The sequence below is a fragment of the Falco rusticolus genome, chromosome 9 (assembly GCF_015220075.1).
Source record: "Falco rusticolus isolate bFalRus1 chromosome 9, bFalRus1.pri, whole genome shotgun sequence".
Lineage (NCBI taxonomy): Eukaryota > Metazoa > Chordata > Aves > Falconiformes > Falconidae > Falco > Falco rusticolus.
The window spans coordinates 13067804-13085525 of NC_051195.1; the positions used below are offsets into that span (position 1 = coordinate 13067804).

The following is a 17722-nucleotide window of genomic DNA, read 5'->3' on the forward strand; positions in this document are numbered from 1 at the left end:
CCCTACTCATGTTTCTTGGTCACCATTAATAGAACTTAAAATTCTACATGCTTGGCAATGCTGGATGAAGGGCTGGTAGCTGCTTTATGGGCTGATGGTGTCAGGAACTTTGTAACGTATCTTTTAGGTTTTCTAGAGACTTTTCCAGGACTGATACATGACCCAGGAGCTCTCTGCCCCTAAGTGGAATATTAAAGCTGTGAGGCTCAAAAAAATGTCTCTCCTCCTTTAGATGCACTGGAGATAATGTAGGAACAAGCTTTTGTAAGTACAAAGTTGCCACAACCTTAAAGCTAGGCTGCCTCTTGAGACAATTTATCATGTGTCTGGTCTGCATTAACCTCAAATTTCCTGGAATTGCTTGCCTCAGGGGCAGGGCTGAGCGCATTTGTCTGAAGTAGCGGTTTCTAGGGCTATCAAAAGGTTTGGTTCATAACTTGTTTGTAAATGGAGTGATCCGTAGCTTGAGCTGTGAAATATAACCAGCACGGAGGCAGCAGTGATGCAGGTGAATTGTAAATACGGAGTACAGAGAACATCTTGATGATGTTCTGTGTCAAGATTTACTGTGTTCACAGTCTAATGGCAAAAAATCAGTATAAACTTGCCACTTAAAACTGACCAAGAGAATATTTGAGTTCAGTAGGAATAAAAGGAAGTAAAATAAAGTTGCGGACAGGATTTGTCAAGCAAGTTACAGTCCTCCCATGCAGGACTGCACAAATGTGAGCATGGGAAACTGTGGCCGTCTTGAAGCACGGTGTTTTATCCTCCTGCAGGGCCAGTCATGGTGTCTAGTTTTGCTGGTAGATGCGAGACAGCTTGCCATGCTGCAGCAGCAGGTGAGGGAGTCTGAGACAACAGGTCTAACAGAAGCTTTTTGAATCTTGTAAAACTGCTTCTGTGTAGTCATTGGAACAGAGAAAGGCAAACCACTTTCACCGTTCCCTGTCAGCAGGTGACTTCTCTTACAACTGGGGGAATGTGTTGAAAAGCCACTAGTCGGGTGGCAGGACTTGCCAGCTTCCCCCATGAAGCAGAAGCTGCCTCTGAAGATAGGAGGCAAGTGTACGTTAGGGCAGAAAAATGATCCAGTCAGTGTTCACAGCTCGCGGTTCCTCGAGCTTATCTGGGACTGAAAAGGGTCGGGAAAAATCTTTTTTTGTGCTTTAAGAGGTTACCCCCTGTGCTTAATAAATTCTAGATGGCAAACCGGTCTGTTTTAAGTGAAGCTTTGTGTAGTCTGGATACTGACCTGTGCTTCTAACAAGGAAGCTCTAGCACATTTGTTCTCTCCATGGTACAGTGCAGCCTGGAGTTTGTAAAGGAATGGAAAATCCTTAAAGGAGGAACAAAACGCACAGGAGCCCAGCGTTCAAAAACCAGGAGAGCACAAGAGCTGGAGAGCAACTAACTACCAGTTGCACAGCTAGACCAGAGGTGTTCTACAGCCATAGGAAAAAGAAGACTGAAGGCTACTAAAATATATAAATCCTCCTGAAGTATTTAAGTGCAATAAGAAACATGTTATTTGGGCCAAATCTGTGTTTCTTACAGTAGCTGGGCAAAGGCTGGGTGATGTAGCCACACTGGCCGTGTATCCCAGGTGTCATGCCGCAGTGTGGCAATGGGCAGGTGTTGTCCATTGAGCTCCTGCCTGGTGCCTGGGCTCGTGCCTGGGCTCCCTGGCTTTGGAGTGCAGCTCCACGCAACTGTGGTAGTGACAAGACAAAGAACTAAAGGCATGTGAATCCAGCACGGGGCGCAAGCACGGCTGCAGCAGCACCCAGAGTTTAACTAGGCAACGCGCCGCAACATTTTTTGTTAACCATCCTGCAAGGAAGATGTACCACACCCTTTGGTTGCAATTAGTTTTTAATGGAAAAGACTAATCAATGTTTTACATAAATATCAATTAGTGATAACAAGTCAGTCGAGTAAGTAAAGGAATACATACCCCCAAGTTTTAAAGGCTCATGAGCTGACCAAGTAGCACACAATGACAACTACAAGGAATTGTTAAGAGGTGGGCTGCACGTCGGTCACCTTCGTTAAGTTCCACTGCCAATCAAAATAGGTTGTTGCTGGAGTTAGTCACAGTGCAGTCTTCCCATGTAGCAATGACGACACGTTCAAGGGGAAAAGGGAACTTCAAAAATGTCTTTCTTCTTCCCGCAGAAAGCCCCAAGTGCTCCACTGATGTTAAGCCCTTTCAGGGTCTGGTTTCAGATGTGCAGTATCTTCCTCACTGACTAAAAACTTACTTATAAATAAATGCACAGGTCCTACCAGACAGGAATGTGTTCACACTTCAAAACAATACCAAGGTTGGATCTTGCTAGTAAGTTCTTTTCTACAGGATTGTGAAGAATTGAAATCACTTCCATTCCCAGGCAGGCTGCAGGGATGGGGAGAAGAGGCAGCTTAATCCGATAACCATTAAGAGCAATTTAAGTGAGTACAAGCTGCACCAGAAACTACATAACTTAATGGTTTTTCATGCAAGCTGACAGGTGTGATCCACATTTCCATCTAACATCTCCACACTCTTTCCTACAGGCTCAAAATGCTAGATACCTAAGGAGGCATTGCTCATGTTATAGCCACAGCTATAGGGATCAGTTACTCGACCCCACTTTCATACGCATAACAACATGGAAATCCACAGATTTAAGTATCTTTCAAATGCATCAGTGGGAGCCACAGTTTGTCAAGTTAGTGTCTCCCAATTCAACAGCATGACATCAATCTGATGAGAAAGCATTTAACTTCCCAAATATTACCTCTAAATACTATGTGGCTAAGATGCCTGCTTTCCAGTGGTTTAGCCATGAATTACCTAGAACTAGCAGACACATACTCTTTTCATCTCACAGCTTTTTCAGTGAAATTCACATAGTTATTAAATGCTGGGGACACGGTAGGATCTGATCTACAGACGCATGAAAATTATCACCCTACCCTGTTCTCTGAATGGCTCAAAAATTTGCAAGAAAAATACTCATTCAGAACTAAGTCACCAATTCTCCCATCACGTGTCAGGTCCCATAAATCTGTGTCTTTTTCAAACTCTGGACTACACATATTCCGCTGGGAGACGCACCAAAACAAGACGCAAATGAAACCTTTCAAGTTAGAAACTGCTCAATAAAAGAAATTGCTTCCAAATACAGCCCAAATTATCTTGCAATCCCAGCAGGCTGGAACCCAACTCATGACAAAGTTGCAGCAGCTGAAATGAATGACACTTCCAAAGTCACTGCCAAAAGGTGGACGTTTCACAGCACCAGAGAGATTTTGCTTTATACTTGCACTGGCTTCAACATATTTCAAGTGACAACCCATTAAAAGAAGATTCACGTAGTCCCGTAACAGATACAAATTTACTAACACCTCTATAGTATCAGATTGCTTATGCTCAGTGGGTTTATATTTCAGAATTACTCAGAACAAAAAGGCATCTTCTGCACCATCACTCTATTATATGAGTAATCTTTCTTTTTGTTAAAATTTTAGAAGAAAAGCAGGCGGCCAAACACAAAACACAAGAATTCAGCTGGCTGCAGTCGTTCAGTGTGATGTGCGATCGATCATTACGAAGGGGACAATTTCGATGCTTCAGTTCTTCACATCTAAAAAAAAATAAAATGGGGTTATTACGTTTGATAAACAGAAAGCAACACTTCTGGGGAAAAAAAACCATGTACAAGACATCTGGAGCGGGGCAGGGGCCTCATATTAAAATACAGAACTGAGTATCTTGCCTTTTAGGGTTTGAAGTATGCCTGCTAAGGACTTTTTTCATTAATTTCAAACACAATGATAAGGAGTTACCTCAGCAAAAAAGGAAAAGCATGACATCAGCTGTAAATACATTACCAAAATAAGAAAGCAGCTGCCTGGAAATTCAGACATTAATTGCACCTTCTAGTTACAGCAGAAGTTACTACAATTTTATTAAGTGCCAATCAGTTAAAGAGTGGTTTACTCAAGAACATAAATGAGCTCTCTCCCTGGCTTGTGATAAAAAGAGGAGGAATAAAGACCAAGTGGAATGGTCCAAGCTGTTAAAAAGGTATATGGGAAGGAAGTCACAATGCTGTTAAACATTACATTTAGAGAACTCTGAAGGTGACAGCTGCCAGTGTCTGTATTCTGTACCCCCAAGTCCTGCTTAGGCTCAGCTATTCTAACACATTCTGTGCATCCTACCTGTAAAGGAGTCCGATACAGCCATTTTTCTTTATCTCCATTGAGTTTCATACAGGCAAAAAGGTCACAAACTGTAGGAAGGCCAAAGTCCTGAAAGAGAAGTCACATTAATTACCAATATCCAAACAGAAACACATTCTGAAGTATCTTCAAATTCTGTCAAGTGTTCAAAAAGAAAATAAAACTGACCTCCGAGTCTTAGATATGTATACTTTCTTCATTTAGTAAAACATACCAACTCGTTTTGCGTTAAACACTGGCCACAGCTACTGAAGTAACTAAGTAATAAACACTGAAAACATTAAAACAGCTATGAAACCTAAAAACTGCGAAGTCAGTATTATCCAGAAGAGCTATGAATTTGGAAGAGAAGGCAGGCATTACACTCAGTAGAACAATAAACCCAGCACATTGACTTAAGACACAGCAGTAACAGAAACATGCTCACTTGCGCTTTCTTGCGTAGAAGCCATTTATCTTCCACTGGAGGTGGGTTAGCGTTTTCTAGGTTGTTTGAAGCCAACACCCAACTGCTTACGTTCAAGGGGAGATGGAACGGAGCCAGGAGGTCTAGGAAAGGACTCTTGAAACTATTATTTGCTTTTTCCCTACTCGCCTTTTCTTCTGCACTTTCTGCTTTGTGCTCAGACTTAGCTAGCCAGCTTGTCAGAGGCCTTTCAAGCAATACTTTCAAGGGTTCTGCGATCTCTGCTGAATAATCTGCTTTCTCTGCACTAACGGGTTCCCCTGTGAGCTGCTGCATGGGGTTAAGCCAGGTATTGGCAGCAGACTTGGTCTTCTCATGCTCGAGGTTTGAACCATCTTTCTGGCTGACCGGAACTCCATTTTTATCCTTCCCTTCCTTCTTCAGAAGCCATTTACACAGAGCCTCTTTTCCACAGTTTTCATCACACACGCATTCTGAAAAGCTGGCACACAGCTCATTAGCTTTGCATACATCTTCCACTTTAAATGTGGCCTGGGGATGCTGAAGAAGCCAAGCATTTACAGCAGATGTTGTGGGTGACTTCTTTCCGTCAAGATGCTCATTCAGGCACTTCAGATTTCCCAGGTTCTCAATTTCCACGCTCTTGATCTGGCTGCTGCGACAACTGGTACATGTTTCAGCTTTGAGGAGCCAATCATTCAAATTAAATTCTTCCCTAAAAGGTTTAAATTCATACTTCCATTTCTCATCTGAAGCACTGCTTCCATTTTCTGTGTCAGGAGCAAGCAGCCAGTCAGAAAGGTCCATCTCTTCTTGTCCAAGGGATCCCAATTCCTCCACCTTGTCAAAAGTGGAAAAGGATGAGTTGAAAGTAGAGCTGGAGTCCTTGTGGCCAGGGGAGTCTGTCTTCCCAGCAACATCACGCTGTTGATTCTGCAGGAGCCAGTTTTCCAAATCTTTCAGATTCCCCCAGGCTTCCTCAAAATAACAGACTTTGGAAGAATTTAAATCCTAGCAAAGACACATTGAAATACATCTATTAACACTGAAAGACAATGTGCAGTTACCGTTTGCAGTTACCGCTTGGAGCATTCCGATAGTAAGCCCGGAAGTGTTAGCTGAGCATGAGGCAGAGAGAAGAGAATTACAGAAGGTTTAATTCCCACCGTATTCTGCCTGCGATCGCATAGTATTTTCCCCTTTATTAAAAAACTAGGTTAGTGCATACAGGCTTACCTGGCTGGGCTCTGACACGCATTTTTGCATAACCCATTCTTCAAGATTGGTGCTGGGAACATACGGAGCCTGGCAAACACCTGCAGGTCTGCTTCCAAGTAGCCAGTCAGCAAGTGAGGCACTCACTGTCCCACACTGGGGGACTTTCTTCTGCTGAGAAAGAATGTTCTTAGTTAAGAGACAGTCTAATTGCCAAAGCAATCTATGGTGAACATCAAAACAGACACTCAACATGCATCAGCACTTCTGAACCAAAAAACTCCCAGTCCCTTCTAATTAAGAAAAAAGTATATCTTCCATCGCCTGTATGACTTTAAGCCACCGCACTGATAGCTATTTTTGTGATCCCAGATTCTTCAGAGAATAAAGGACAAAAACGGGAAGCGACAACTTCTACAATGCACAGTTCTGATACGTGTAACCCAGCCATAACCCTCCTTTTGACCACAACTCCCATGACTAATTTGCCACCCGCCTTCACTGATGCTGTTTCTGTGCAGAGCCCAATGTAAGACTTCCCACTAATTTCTGCATTAAAAGGAATTGGATAGTTCCAAGTCCTGGCTTGACAACATCAAGGAACGGTCACTTAAAAAACTCTGACTGACAGTCACAATCCAAATTCACTTTCATACTATGTTCTTGCATGCCTGTTCCTGGAGCAGCTAGAACATCAGATCACTAACGCTCACCGCAGTGACTGTTACTGACTTCTCAAACTTCTGAACAAACAAACAGAAGTCATTACTCAAGCAAGCTAACATACTGTGCTCAAGTTACTCTTTTTCCTTTAATACAACTAAACTTTCAGATACAGGTAAGATCTTAACCTTACCTGCTCGCAGTTCATCAGGGCACAATTCTGCCCTGGGAACCAGGGAGAAGTATTCTCTCTCTCAGAGGTTTGCTGTAATGTAAGAAAAGTAAAAGTTAATTTACATGTCAATTTTGTTTAGTTTCTAGGATTAATTCTACAATAAAGTAGAAATAAAGCACAGTTACAACTGGTCAGTTCTTTGTGGCTAACTATTTTCCCAACATTTAAAAACAGAATGGAGAAAGATTTACTACCTTCAGTCCACTTTCTTTAAGAGAATTATCTCCAATAATACAGGAAATACTGTGCTTACCTAAGAATCCCAAAATAATTTTATCACAGCAAGCCATCTACAATGTATAACTATTAATATCTAAAGAATACCGTAGCATTAATTTTCAGTTGCTGGAGTAAGAATACAACCACTGTTCCCTCAGTCTCTGCCAAAATCTATTAAAGTAACATGTACATAACTAGAGCTAAGTTCGATCAACTACATGCAATAATTAATAAACCACCACATGTATATTATACAGCTAAAACTATATGACTCACACACAAGATCCATACAAGGTGTAACTAAAAGTAGAAACATCACTTCGAGTATATCACACTATTGCCTCTAAAAAAAAGATATTTTTTTCCAAGTATTCCAACCCAGGAAAGCCTTAGTGCTCACCATCGTTTTAATTGAACCAAATGAGGTAATAGCCTGGCGAAGGTAAGATGTGTCAGCCTCAAAATTCAGGATGGAAGACTCCTCTGGTTTAAGAGTAAGACTTTCCAGTCTGAAAGAGTAAGGTGGTAGTTGCAGAAAGAAAAAAAAATAATTTACAATCTTCATCTGTCATGTTTTAGCAATCAGTCCATTATTTCATAAAAAGAATTCCAAGCTGACTTGGTATTAATTAGGTAACAAAAAGACTTCTAATTACATGCATAAAAATAAAGATGTCCCTCACAAACACAAATAAAGAGGATCCACAAACCAGGAACAGAACAAAGAGACAGCAAAAACCAAGTTTCTCCTTCTTACTTTAACTGCCATCAACAACTAAACATTTGAAATACTCTGCACAAATGAGTGCCTCCCCTGCTCTTTATAGCCCTGTACTTTCAGTCAAAGAAAAAAAAGATGAGCGGAATCCTGTCTCAGACTGCTTTGAAGATCTTATTTCCAGGAACCATTAAAAATGTAGGAACAGTGAGTTAGATCTATTAGAATCAAAAATCAGATTAAATTTGTGAGTCAAAATAAATACCAATTCATTTGCACCATAAAATGTATTTACCTCTCCAAGCAAGCTGAAATCTGGTTTGCTAGTTCGTTACTGCAGGAACGCTCCAGCTGATGAATAAGACAATTGAATTGTCCCAAGTACTGGATGGAACACAAAACACATGTTACTGTTTTGGCTTCTAAGAGTAAAACTGAGAAAATACTTGCAAGGACAAAGTTTACTTCAAAATGCCAGTGCAACAATTTACAACCCAACCTTACCCAATAGAGCTGCTGCGCCTGCTGCTGCAGTGCCTCCTCCTTCAGCTGCTGGATGAGATCCACCTGCTCAAACAGCCAAACCTCACGGCTGCGCAGGCATTCCAGGTGGCGGCTTATGTGGCTGTGAATCTTCGCTTTTACCTGTAAGGTAACAGGTAGCGTTTCTAGAACATCTGTCAAACTGCATGAACAAGCATATGCTGCACCAATTGCAAAATAGTATTTGTCATAGATAAGTGTTATTTTTGGAGCAATTTATTTCTCAAGAGCTAACCACAGTCACCCAGAGCACCACATGACTCAAGTTAGTAAAAGTTCCACGGCTACCTTTAAAGAAATACCAAAGAACAATGTCACTTGCAGTATCTCTCTATACGGGCGTTTCAACCAACAGCTTTAGGGAATTCTGCGTGCCTAAGCTAGTAATACAGGAATACCTTTATCAAGAGCACGACCAAATTACACAGCAAGATGTTTGCAAGTCTCTAGGGAAATTTCACACCATCACCATAATAGGAAGTACTCTGGAATAATAAAAACTGGCATTAAAGCCATGTTAGTTATTAAAACATATTTTTTAAAAAAAGAATTTTAAGTTACCTCCCGCCAGTTCTCTTTAATCTGTTGTTCAGCTTTGACAATTCCAGATATAGCTGTTTCCAAGTCCTTCTTTGCTTGAAGGCACTTTGCCAGAGGCTCACTGCTGCAGGAGCTTCTACTTCTATCTTGTGTTGGACTCATTCTTGAAGTGTTCCTAAAACTGAATAATAAAAAAAAAAAATCTTAAGTTTCTATTCCTCTTTAATGGAAGAGGAAGGGCATCATATGAAGAACCATCTGTTCTACTTCACTATAAAGGTGAACAAAAGATCTGCTAAGACCCTACACCAATGCAAGTTTTCTAAACACAGATAAAGCTTTCTCCAGGAGCAACAACGGTCTCTCAAACACTTCGGCCCATGGAATTTGCACAATCGAAGGAAAACCAACACATATTTGACAACAGCTTCAACCACAGGCACTTAGGCAATCCTCCTCTGCGGCTTTTATGTTTAGCCAGCAAACTCCAGCAGCTGAGGCAAGGTTCCACAGCTCTGCCGGAGCTGGGGTAGAACGGCCTGGCAAGGGCCAGGAAATGTTTCAGTCACCCTTTTTTCAGCTGCAGGCGAATGAACTGGCTCCCATGAATGAGAAAACTTCTAATATCGTTTGATCGACTGAAAAACCAAGTGTTGATACACAGATCACTCTTTACTAAGCTGCAAAGGTCAAAACTGAGAGCAGCTGCCCATTATTTTTGTCCTGGTCACTGCTGTGGTAACTTAGCTTCAGCATATCCTCAAGTAAAAGGAGCTCAGATACAGAATTTCTACTCAAGTTACACTGTTAAGGAGTCTGCAAGTTAAGGGGAAAAAAGCTAAATATGGATATTTAGTAAAAATGGGAAGCATCAATATAAGCATTTTTCCTAAATGGCAGATATTTTGTTTCAGCTCTCCTGTTGGTTTCATGGGATTCCTGAAGCACTAATTAAACATTTGTAGCAAACATTCTATTTAAAAACAAGTCTTCAGCAATGACAGCTACAGAAATTCCCAGCAGAGTTGATTAGAAGCGTACACATATGCCAATCTAAATATTTCACAGATTTTACCACTCCTCTGGAGGGAACTGAAAGAGTATTTTGAATATGACAAGGTGACCATGGAGCTTGTGTTACCGAGCAGCTATTCAGTCTGTGATTTCTGAGCCCCATAACCATATAAACTGCAACCCAAAAATCCTTCTATAGCCAAGGCCCACCAGATACATGCAAGTTGTGTACATCAGAGAGCAGAGGGCCAGGAGTGGCTCACAAGTGGAATCTGGCAGGAAAAGCAAGGTTCGCTGTGAGGCAGCGGCAGAGGCTGCATCTCCCTTAGTTCCCTCCACACCATGGGCTTCCCATCTCCCAGGTGCCCCCAGCCATGAGAAATGGAGCAGGCACCAAAGCCATGCCAAGCCCCCGTACAAAACTCAATTCCATCCTTGACGTAACATCTCACCTTCTAGGAAGTGCAGAGCAAAACCAGAAGAGAAGTGACCTTGAATTTATTTTTTAAGTTTATGTTAATTCTACACCAAATTAGACAAAGTGCGGAAGTCCAAAATACCTCATTTTCCATTCCATGCTATGAATGTCAGTTTCGTCTTTGTATTTGCATACTCTGTAACACATTCACAGGTTCAATACTGCAAGATTTCATGACCTTCACCTTGCCACTGATGTTCAATAAAAGGTAAGCTTTCTCTTTACAACACCCCTCCCCCAGATTTTATCTGGCTTATCAACTCTCTCATGTACAACCTACAGGAAAGCATAAGCGGGAGCCCTAGCTCTCAGATGCAACCTAAAAGTATTAGTGCAAAGGCAGAGATATAGCCAGCCAAGAAAACCAAGGCGTTAGATATATTAAGAGCTATCAGATACTCAAAAGTCAACAAAAAAATCCTATTGTTCTTCATTATTTTATTCATCATACTTCTATGTAACAACCGAGTCAAAGTCTGAAAAGCTAAACGTAATTGCCATGTTGGCTTGCACAGCAGATAACGTACTTAAAATTGTGAAAACTATGCTGAGCTGTGTATCTACAAATGCCAAGTCCAATGTATGCCGCGTTACCATTTATGTGTTTTCTGAATTTATGCCTCGAGGGAACTGGGCTCAGTATCTGAAGAAATACTACTTTTTCACACTGCATTAGCAACTACATACTGGGGCAGTCAAATGTAAGAAACTTACACATTCTCCTCTATCTCTGAAAATACTTGTGTTTGTTGCTTTTCTGCTTTTTCATTTGCTTGGAAGAGTTGCTCTCCGAAATGTATACAAAAAGAATGAATGCTGCTTTCCTCCTGCCAGCCAGCTCTTGTAAAACAGCTGTTCTTATGCTTTGTCAGTAGCCAATAAAACTCACGTTACAGTTGAGGAAGAGTCACTCCACCCTTCCCAGTTTTTGCAGGCCTCTAAGGAAAACAAGTGGGGGTAACCAACTACTTCCTTGCTGCGCAAGTACCACCAAACAGCAGTAGGGGTTCAAGACACCCAAGATCACGTCTGCAACAGCGTACACAGCTGCAATACAGAGGCATCATTTTTGGCAAATTCCACGCCACCGAAGTGTTCCCACCCGCACGGAGCATCCCCCCGCGGGTACCACGGGATGCACAGGCGCACACACACACACGCCCCTCCCCATCGCCGGGCTTGCACTTACTTTCCGAGCGAGGGCAGCAACCCGGCAGCGGCCTGCTTATAAAGCTGCTGCCGTTCGCAGCCTTCCATCCCGCACAAGCACGGCCCCCGAACGCGCAGCTGCCTTCAGCCCCGCTGCAGAATCCGCTCCAAATTCCACCGACGGAGGCGAGGCAGGCGGGGGCTCGGCGGGCAGCCCACCGCGGCCCCCTGCGGCGCCGCCCGCGCTTTATCGGGGCCGCCAGCCCGCGCCCCGCCCCGCAGCCACGGCGCCACGGCGCGCCCGCACGTCGGCAGCGGCCGGGGGAGGCGCCGGAGCCGCCCCGGGGGGCGCGGGGGGGGGCCGGGCCCCGGTACGGCCATCTTACCCCCGCCCGGCGAGGGGGCGGCGGCAGAGCCCCAGCCGCGCTCCCCTCCCCCGTCCTCTAGCGCGCCGAGAGCCTCCTAGCATCCCCCCGGCAGCTCAAACCGCAGAACCGCAGCGTTTTGCAACAAACCCGCGATGTCTTGCAACTTCAGCGCTGTGGCAATGCGCCTTTTTCACACAGGCGATGCAGCAGAGCGCACCCGAGCGCGCAGGCCTCCAGCCCGCGGCCCTTCTGCAGCAAGGAGGGCTACACGGGGCTGCGAGCCTCCACGCCGGCCACATGAGATACCCCTCCCCGTGCCCGGGCGCACCCAGACCCCGCAGCGAGGCTCCCCGGCACGGCACGGCACGGCACCTGGGATGTTCCAGCAATCCTTCTGCTAACAAACGGCTGGGCTGTGGCCAGCTCCGGAGGGCCCCAACTGAGACCGACGCGCGCACAGCCCTTATCTGCTCTCGCTCCACGCTCCCGCACGCAGGCGAGGAAAGCAGAGGTACGTGTCTGCACGTAATCAGTTAAAATGTTACAGGGCTGAAACCGAAAGAACCGCCCAAATGAGGCAGGAAGATAGTAATATTGTCTCTATTCGCAAAATAACCGGTGGCCTTTACGGAAAGATTTTTGTCTTCCGACACCCAAAAGCCTTGCCGGGGAGCTGTCACCACCACGACCCTGCAGCCCAAACTCCTGGCCACTGTATCGCTTCTCCGCACAACCTCCAGTCTTCAACAAGCTGCCTGCCCTCTACTCCCGAGGTGTCTTCTTTTGCTTTTATTTGTAGATCAGAAACTGCTGGACAAAAATCATCTTTCTCCATTTTCACTAAATCCCACGTGGCTGGGGCACAGGGGAGGGGGCGAGCCTTCCTCGCCCACGCAAGCTGCTAACCAGCCAGCAGAAAACTGGTTTTACCAGCCTTTCAGCCCAGCCACCCCCGGGAAGATCATTGTTTTCCATTTCAAACGAGTGTTGAATAACCTCAAAAAGATGGCCGTGCCGGGAACAAAACCTCACATCGAACAGGCTCTATTTATAAATGCGGAAAGACTTCTTTCAGCTGGCAGGCCAAGGCTGTCCGAAAGGTCTCTCTGACCTGACTTCATGCGGTTTTAAAACCAGCTGGCTTGTTTGAACTGGAATCACGCTTAGTCTCCATTTACTCCACCAAAAAACAGTACTTCTTCTGAAGTACCATCCCAAATAAGGTACGTGGGAGTTGTGGTCAGAGAGTGAAGTACTGTAAGTACACAAGCTGAATCTCAGAAATTTCCATTTGCATCCAAACATAACAAGCATTTTATACAGTACAGCATCAGCCTCACAACCCAGGACCTTCGTGGACCTACTGCTGGGAGGATTATTTTCCTCCAAAACAAGTATGTAACACCCTGTTTTGTAAGCCACAAGCAGAAAAAATGACCTCTAACAGTTCTGAGTAAAAGACAAAGTGAAATTAACACCTTAAGGAATTATAAGGGAAAAAGTTCCAGGTAATACATTTTCCTAAAATTCAAGTAGTTTTCACCTGCCTGCACTGTACTGGATCTGGGCCACAGACCGGAACACATGCAACTGCCTTTTCAGCCTATTTTAGCCTTGGAAGAGGCCACTCAGCGCACAAAGTACAGATACCAAGACTTCTTCACCAGAGCTGGGTTCTGAAGAGTCGCAAGTTACCAGTGCAGCTGAGACAAGAGGTCTGATCATCGCTTTATTCTATCCATCGTAAACATTTTTTTTTTTTTAAAGGACAGCACAGCAGGCACATAAAGTACAATCACAAAATATCTGAATACAAAAGCCTGAAATCATGGTGCCATAATTGCATACAACACCAAAGTAGATCTTCCAGAGTGGAAAAGACCACTGTTATCTTAACACAGGTTTTATATTACAACACATCTATCCTTCTGACTTTTGCATTTAAAACCCTTTGGAAAACAAGTGATAGGCCCCTAAGGTAGCACTGCCACGCTCTTTGTATATCCATCAACATAACGTTATGCACTTGCAGAGTTCTGAACCCTATTTTTTACTTGACTGTCAGCTTCCTTCCCCTCCCATGATGCATGCCTTACCTAAAACCCCAGTGGAAGAAACCCCAGTGGAGGACAATCATTTTGCTCTGTCGGCTTTTCCCTTTAACCCCAGCCACAAATACTGAGGTTAAAGCTGAAAGAAGGCCTGACAAAATCCCTGAAAGCTCTGGCTCGAACCACTTACCAACCACCTAACAACGCCGGTTTTTCAACCTGTCAGTAAGCATGGTGTACAACAACTCCTGATCGTTTCTAACACCGGCTGTTAATACTTACACAACCTTTGACAAGCGCTGACACAAGATTCTGACTTTTCAGTTTAGGGGTGAGATGACTTTAGGAGTGCTAGCGGCTCAACCCCTCACGGGCATAAGAAGGAAGCGAGATTAGTGAGAAAAAAAAATAAATCCACCATGTCTTCGTATCCGACCACTGTCAGCCCTCCACCACCGAATGCCGGTTCCCGGACCGCCCCGCCCGGCCATGCCGACCCCCGCCGGGCGGGCCCGGGCGACTTCCCGCCGGCTGCTGGCGGGTGGCCCCGCGGCGGGCCCGGCACCTCACCCCGCGGCGGCCCCGCGCCCCGCCGGCCTCGCCGCCCGCCTGCGCGGAGCCCCGGCCCGCGGGGGTGCAGCCGCCACCCCCGGACAACGCGGACCGCCCGTCCAGCGGGCTGCGGCAGGCGGCGACGGCGGCACCGCCAGAGAAATCCCCCACAGAAACTAACCGCACCACCGGCCCTCCCTCACCACCACCACCCCCCGCCCGCCGCACGGTAACGCGTGTCCGTCCCCGCTGGCGCGCAACCGCCGCCGGCCCGGCCCGCGGGGGGGCCCGGCCCAGCCACCGCCCGCCCCCGCGGTGCCGCTTACCGGCGCCCGGCGCGGCGTCCCCTCAACCCAGCGCCGCCGCGGCTGCCCGGCCAGCAAGGGCCGCTCTCGCGAGAGCGCCGGCCCGCCCGCCCCCTGGCGGCGCGGCGGAGAGCCTGCGCGGCCGGGCGGGGCGCCGCCATGGCAGCGGGGGCAGGGAGCGGGGGCGGCCCGAGGGCGCGCAGGCGGAGGGCGGTGAAGGGGGCAGCACGAAGGCGGAGCGGGGCAGAGGAGCGGGCTGTGTGTGTCTGTGTGTGGTGCTGTTCCGCAAAGCAGCCAAACACCGTGAATCGCAGCAAACCCAGCACAGCAAATCCTGTCAGACAGGCCCGCAGCAGCGCGGCTCGTGGCCTCGACACCTCTGTCCCACACAAACCTCAGGGCCCGCCATGGCGGCGTGCGGCCTCCAGCCAGGGCGGGAAGGCCTTGGTGCTGGTGAAGACACCAAGCTGGCGGACCCATGAGCTTCCCAGCACCGGTGCGGCCCACGGCAGGCCGGAGACGGGCCTCAGCGCCCCTCACCCCACGCAAAGCCGGCAGCCCTGCCCCACCGGAGCCTCTGCCCCAGGAAGAGGCCTTGCAGCTCGTGATCCCTGGCGTGCCCCCTCCATCCTCCCCTCTCCCGTTTTCCCTGTGGTGGTGGGAGAGCTGCCCAGCAGCTGGGGTACCCGGCAGGCAGTGGGAGGGCTGCCCGGCTCCCTCAGCCCTGCACAGGCCATGGCCAGCCGAGCCGCGCTGCCTCCGTTCGTCTGCAGGCGGGACGTGCTGAAGTCCACCACCACTGACGGCCTGGCCCACCTCAAAACCTCCGACAGCACCGGGTCACCCTCCCCACCCACGGCGAAGCAAAGCAGAGGGGAAGGGTGAAGTCCGGTACATGGCAGGGGATGTGGCCAGCCACCAGTTTTGGTCTTTTTCGTGCTCGCTGGGAAACTGCCAATGGGCATTGCTTGGTTTGGCTTAACACAGTACTTATATTGTAGTATTTTGTGTTTTCCCAAGTGTGCAGCATAGCAGAACACTTCCTAATACCTGCCATCATGGTTTTCAGCTGGGAAAAGAATCCAGTTACTCTTCTGGAGGGCAGCAAGAGCGGGCTGCACTAAGGCTGCCCATGCTTTTAGCTGTTAAAGGCAAGCAGATGCCAGCCTTCCCGGGACCACCCAGCCAGCACCTCCAAGGATGCATGTCTGTGAAGCCGCTGCCTTTTATAGGTGCTTGCACAGTATTTGAAACAATTAACAGAGAAAATGGGTTTCAAATAGAAACCTAAGTAGCTGTGCAGCTCTGCATACATGTGCTAGCTGAGTCATCATTTTCTACACATAGGAGCTCCTCCGGTCATGGACAGAGGAGGTGTTCCTTTGAACAGGGCCTTACTTGTGGTTAGGGCTCATGGCTGTGGCCAGAGTACAAATAATTTAGTGCTGACATAAGAGAAAGTAGAAGCCAGCCACCTAATCCCAGTTGCGCTGTTACTCCAGGAACACGCATTTCAGGCATCTGGCTTCCTCCTCGTGTAAATACTTAGGAGACACAGGATGTGTTATATAATCCTTCTCTGTGTATTTGGATGTAAGAGAAAAAAATAATAGCAGCCCTGTCTGACCTTGAAAACCAGCAGCGCTTCTATACCTGTTGCGTCCCTCCATCCAGTTCCCCAGCAGGACTGGGTCGGGTAAAGCGAGCAGCCTCTCTCGGGCAGGCAGGCACAGCAGACAAAGCGGCCTGCTGTCATGTCTCCCATTGGCTTGACCAAGGCAATATCATAATCTAGATGGTTTTCATGGAGCCACTTGTGCTGGCAGGCTTGCTTCACACAGTATGCTGTCTGCGTGAATGCATTGTGGTTAAGGTTATGCTTTCCTAGGAGGATTCACCAGCTGGATACATCTTCCATCTCTCCCTTAAAGGAATTTCAGAGTAAGGAACTGTATGCATATTTTTAATGAGCTCTTCCCTCTCACCACTGATGGCAGTATGTGCTGCTCCTCCCTCTGCCATACCCTTAGCCCCATCAGATGCGCCTTTTTATGCAAACCTGCATAGCGGATCAAAAAATGGAATTTAAAATGGCATTAGTCTAAGCAAAGGACAAATTGGTAGTCTGCTAAATTAGGGGTGAAGGTTGGGTAGAGATGCAATTTTGTGGAAAAATAAACAAGAAGATCTCCTCATGTTCAAACAGTAGCAAAAATAAAATCTTATGTACTGTGTTGTTCCTCAGTGCTGGATAAAACTCCGCATCAGTATTGACAGTAAGCCTCCTACCAGGGTACAAAGAGAAGCATTTTAGATGCACAAGAAGCAACTACATACACATCAAAAATAGTTAATGAGGATAAACACATGCAACTTTTCCCTCGGGAAGTCTATGACACCACATAATGCGCTGCTGTACCCAGAATTCAGTTCTGTTTCCTGCTAAATGGTAATCATACGTGTAGTCCTGCAGCATAAAGCCCATCCTTCCTGACAAGCCACTGCTTGGCTTTGCCTTGATTCTGCAAAAGTGCTTAATGACCCTCTTTGTACACTCCAAGACATTCTTCCTTGCTGGGCTGCAGCGTGAGAATGAAGGGCAGGGTGAGATTCATCCTTCCACACCCTTGAAACAGGAGCCTCAGTACAGAAGTGGAAGCTTTTCCTGCAATTCTTCGGTATTGGCCTGCCAAACTGTACTACTCTGCACCACCCAAAACACAAAGAACCTGAGGAATGTTCTCTGCTACAATGATTTTGTAGCAAGTTTCACGGGGGTCTACGCACATGTTCTTAAAGAATGTTTCTGGTTCCAGTTTAGACCATTCATCTTTCAATAGCTGCAATAGTTTCAGCTGAAGAGAAGCAGTTGTGTTAACTCCTATATTTAATGCCTCATAATGTAATTTCCCAGTTCTACAATTCTACCGCAGAGTTAAGCAGCACAACGCTGCCTTTTGAAAGGGAAATAAAGAAGTGCAGCACACTGATGCGGCGAGGCAAGCATGGCAC

The 17722-nt window shown here is 46.5% G+C and overlaps 1 protein-coding gene across 5 annotated transcripts; it reads right to left on the minus strand.

Annotated features, from left to right (window-relative positions):
- Positions 1-1857: 1857 nt before the first annotated feature.
- Positions 1858-14842, minus strand: NCOA4 (nuclear receptor coactivator 4). 5 transcript variants are annotated; one of them, XM_037398997.1, is made up of 10 exons: positions 14732-14842; positions 8815-8974; positions 8215-8355; positions 8006-8094; positions 7393-7501; positions 6732-6803; positions 5897-6049; positions 4661-5671; positions 4213-4302; positions 1858-3632 (listed from the first exon to the last, which is right to left on the minus strand). In XM_037398997.1, the coding sequence occupies exons 2-10, from the start codon at positions 8953-8955 to the stop codon at positions 3627-3629; spliced, it is 1812 nt and encodes a 603-aa protein (XP_037254894.1). In that variant the 5' UTR covers positions 8956-8974; positions 14732-14842; the 3' UTR covers positions 1858-3626. The 5 variants fall into 5 exon arrangements, with proteins under 5 accessions (XP_037254894.1, XP_037254898.1, XP_037254897.1 ...); XM_037399001.1 differs by lacking the exon at positions 14732-14842 and adding an exon at positions 14136-14300; XM_037399000.1 differs by lacking the exon at positions 14732-14842 and adding an exon at positions 12175-12328.
- Between the last annotated feature and the right edge of the window lie 2880 nt (positions 14843-17722).

Coding starts and splice junctions, on each gene's coding strand:
- NCOA4 (XM_037398998.1), bottom strand. CDS start 11,542: ATGGAAGGCTGCGAACGGCAGCAGCTTTATAAGCAGGCCGCTGCCGGG. Junction 6,804..7,392: donor TTGGTTCAATTAAAACGATG/GTGAGCACTAAG, acceptor CTTACATTACAG/CAAACCTCTGAGAGAGAGAA. Junction 5,672..5,896: donor GCGTGTCAGAGCCCAGCCAG/GTAAGCCTGTAT, acceptor TGTCTTTGCTAG/GATTTAAATTCTTCCAAAGT.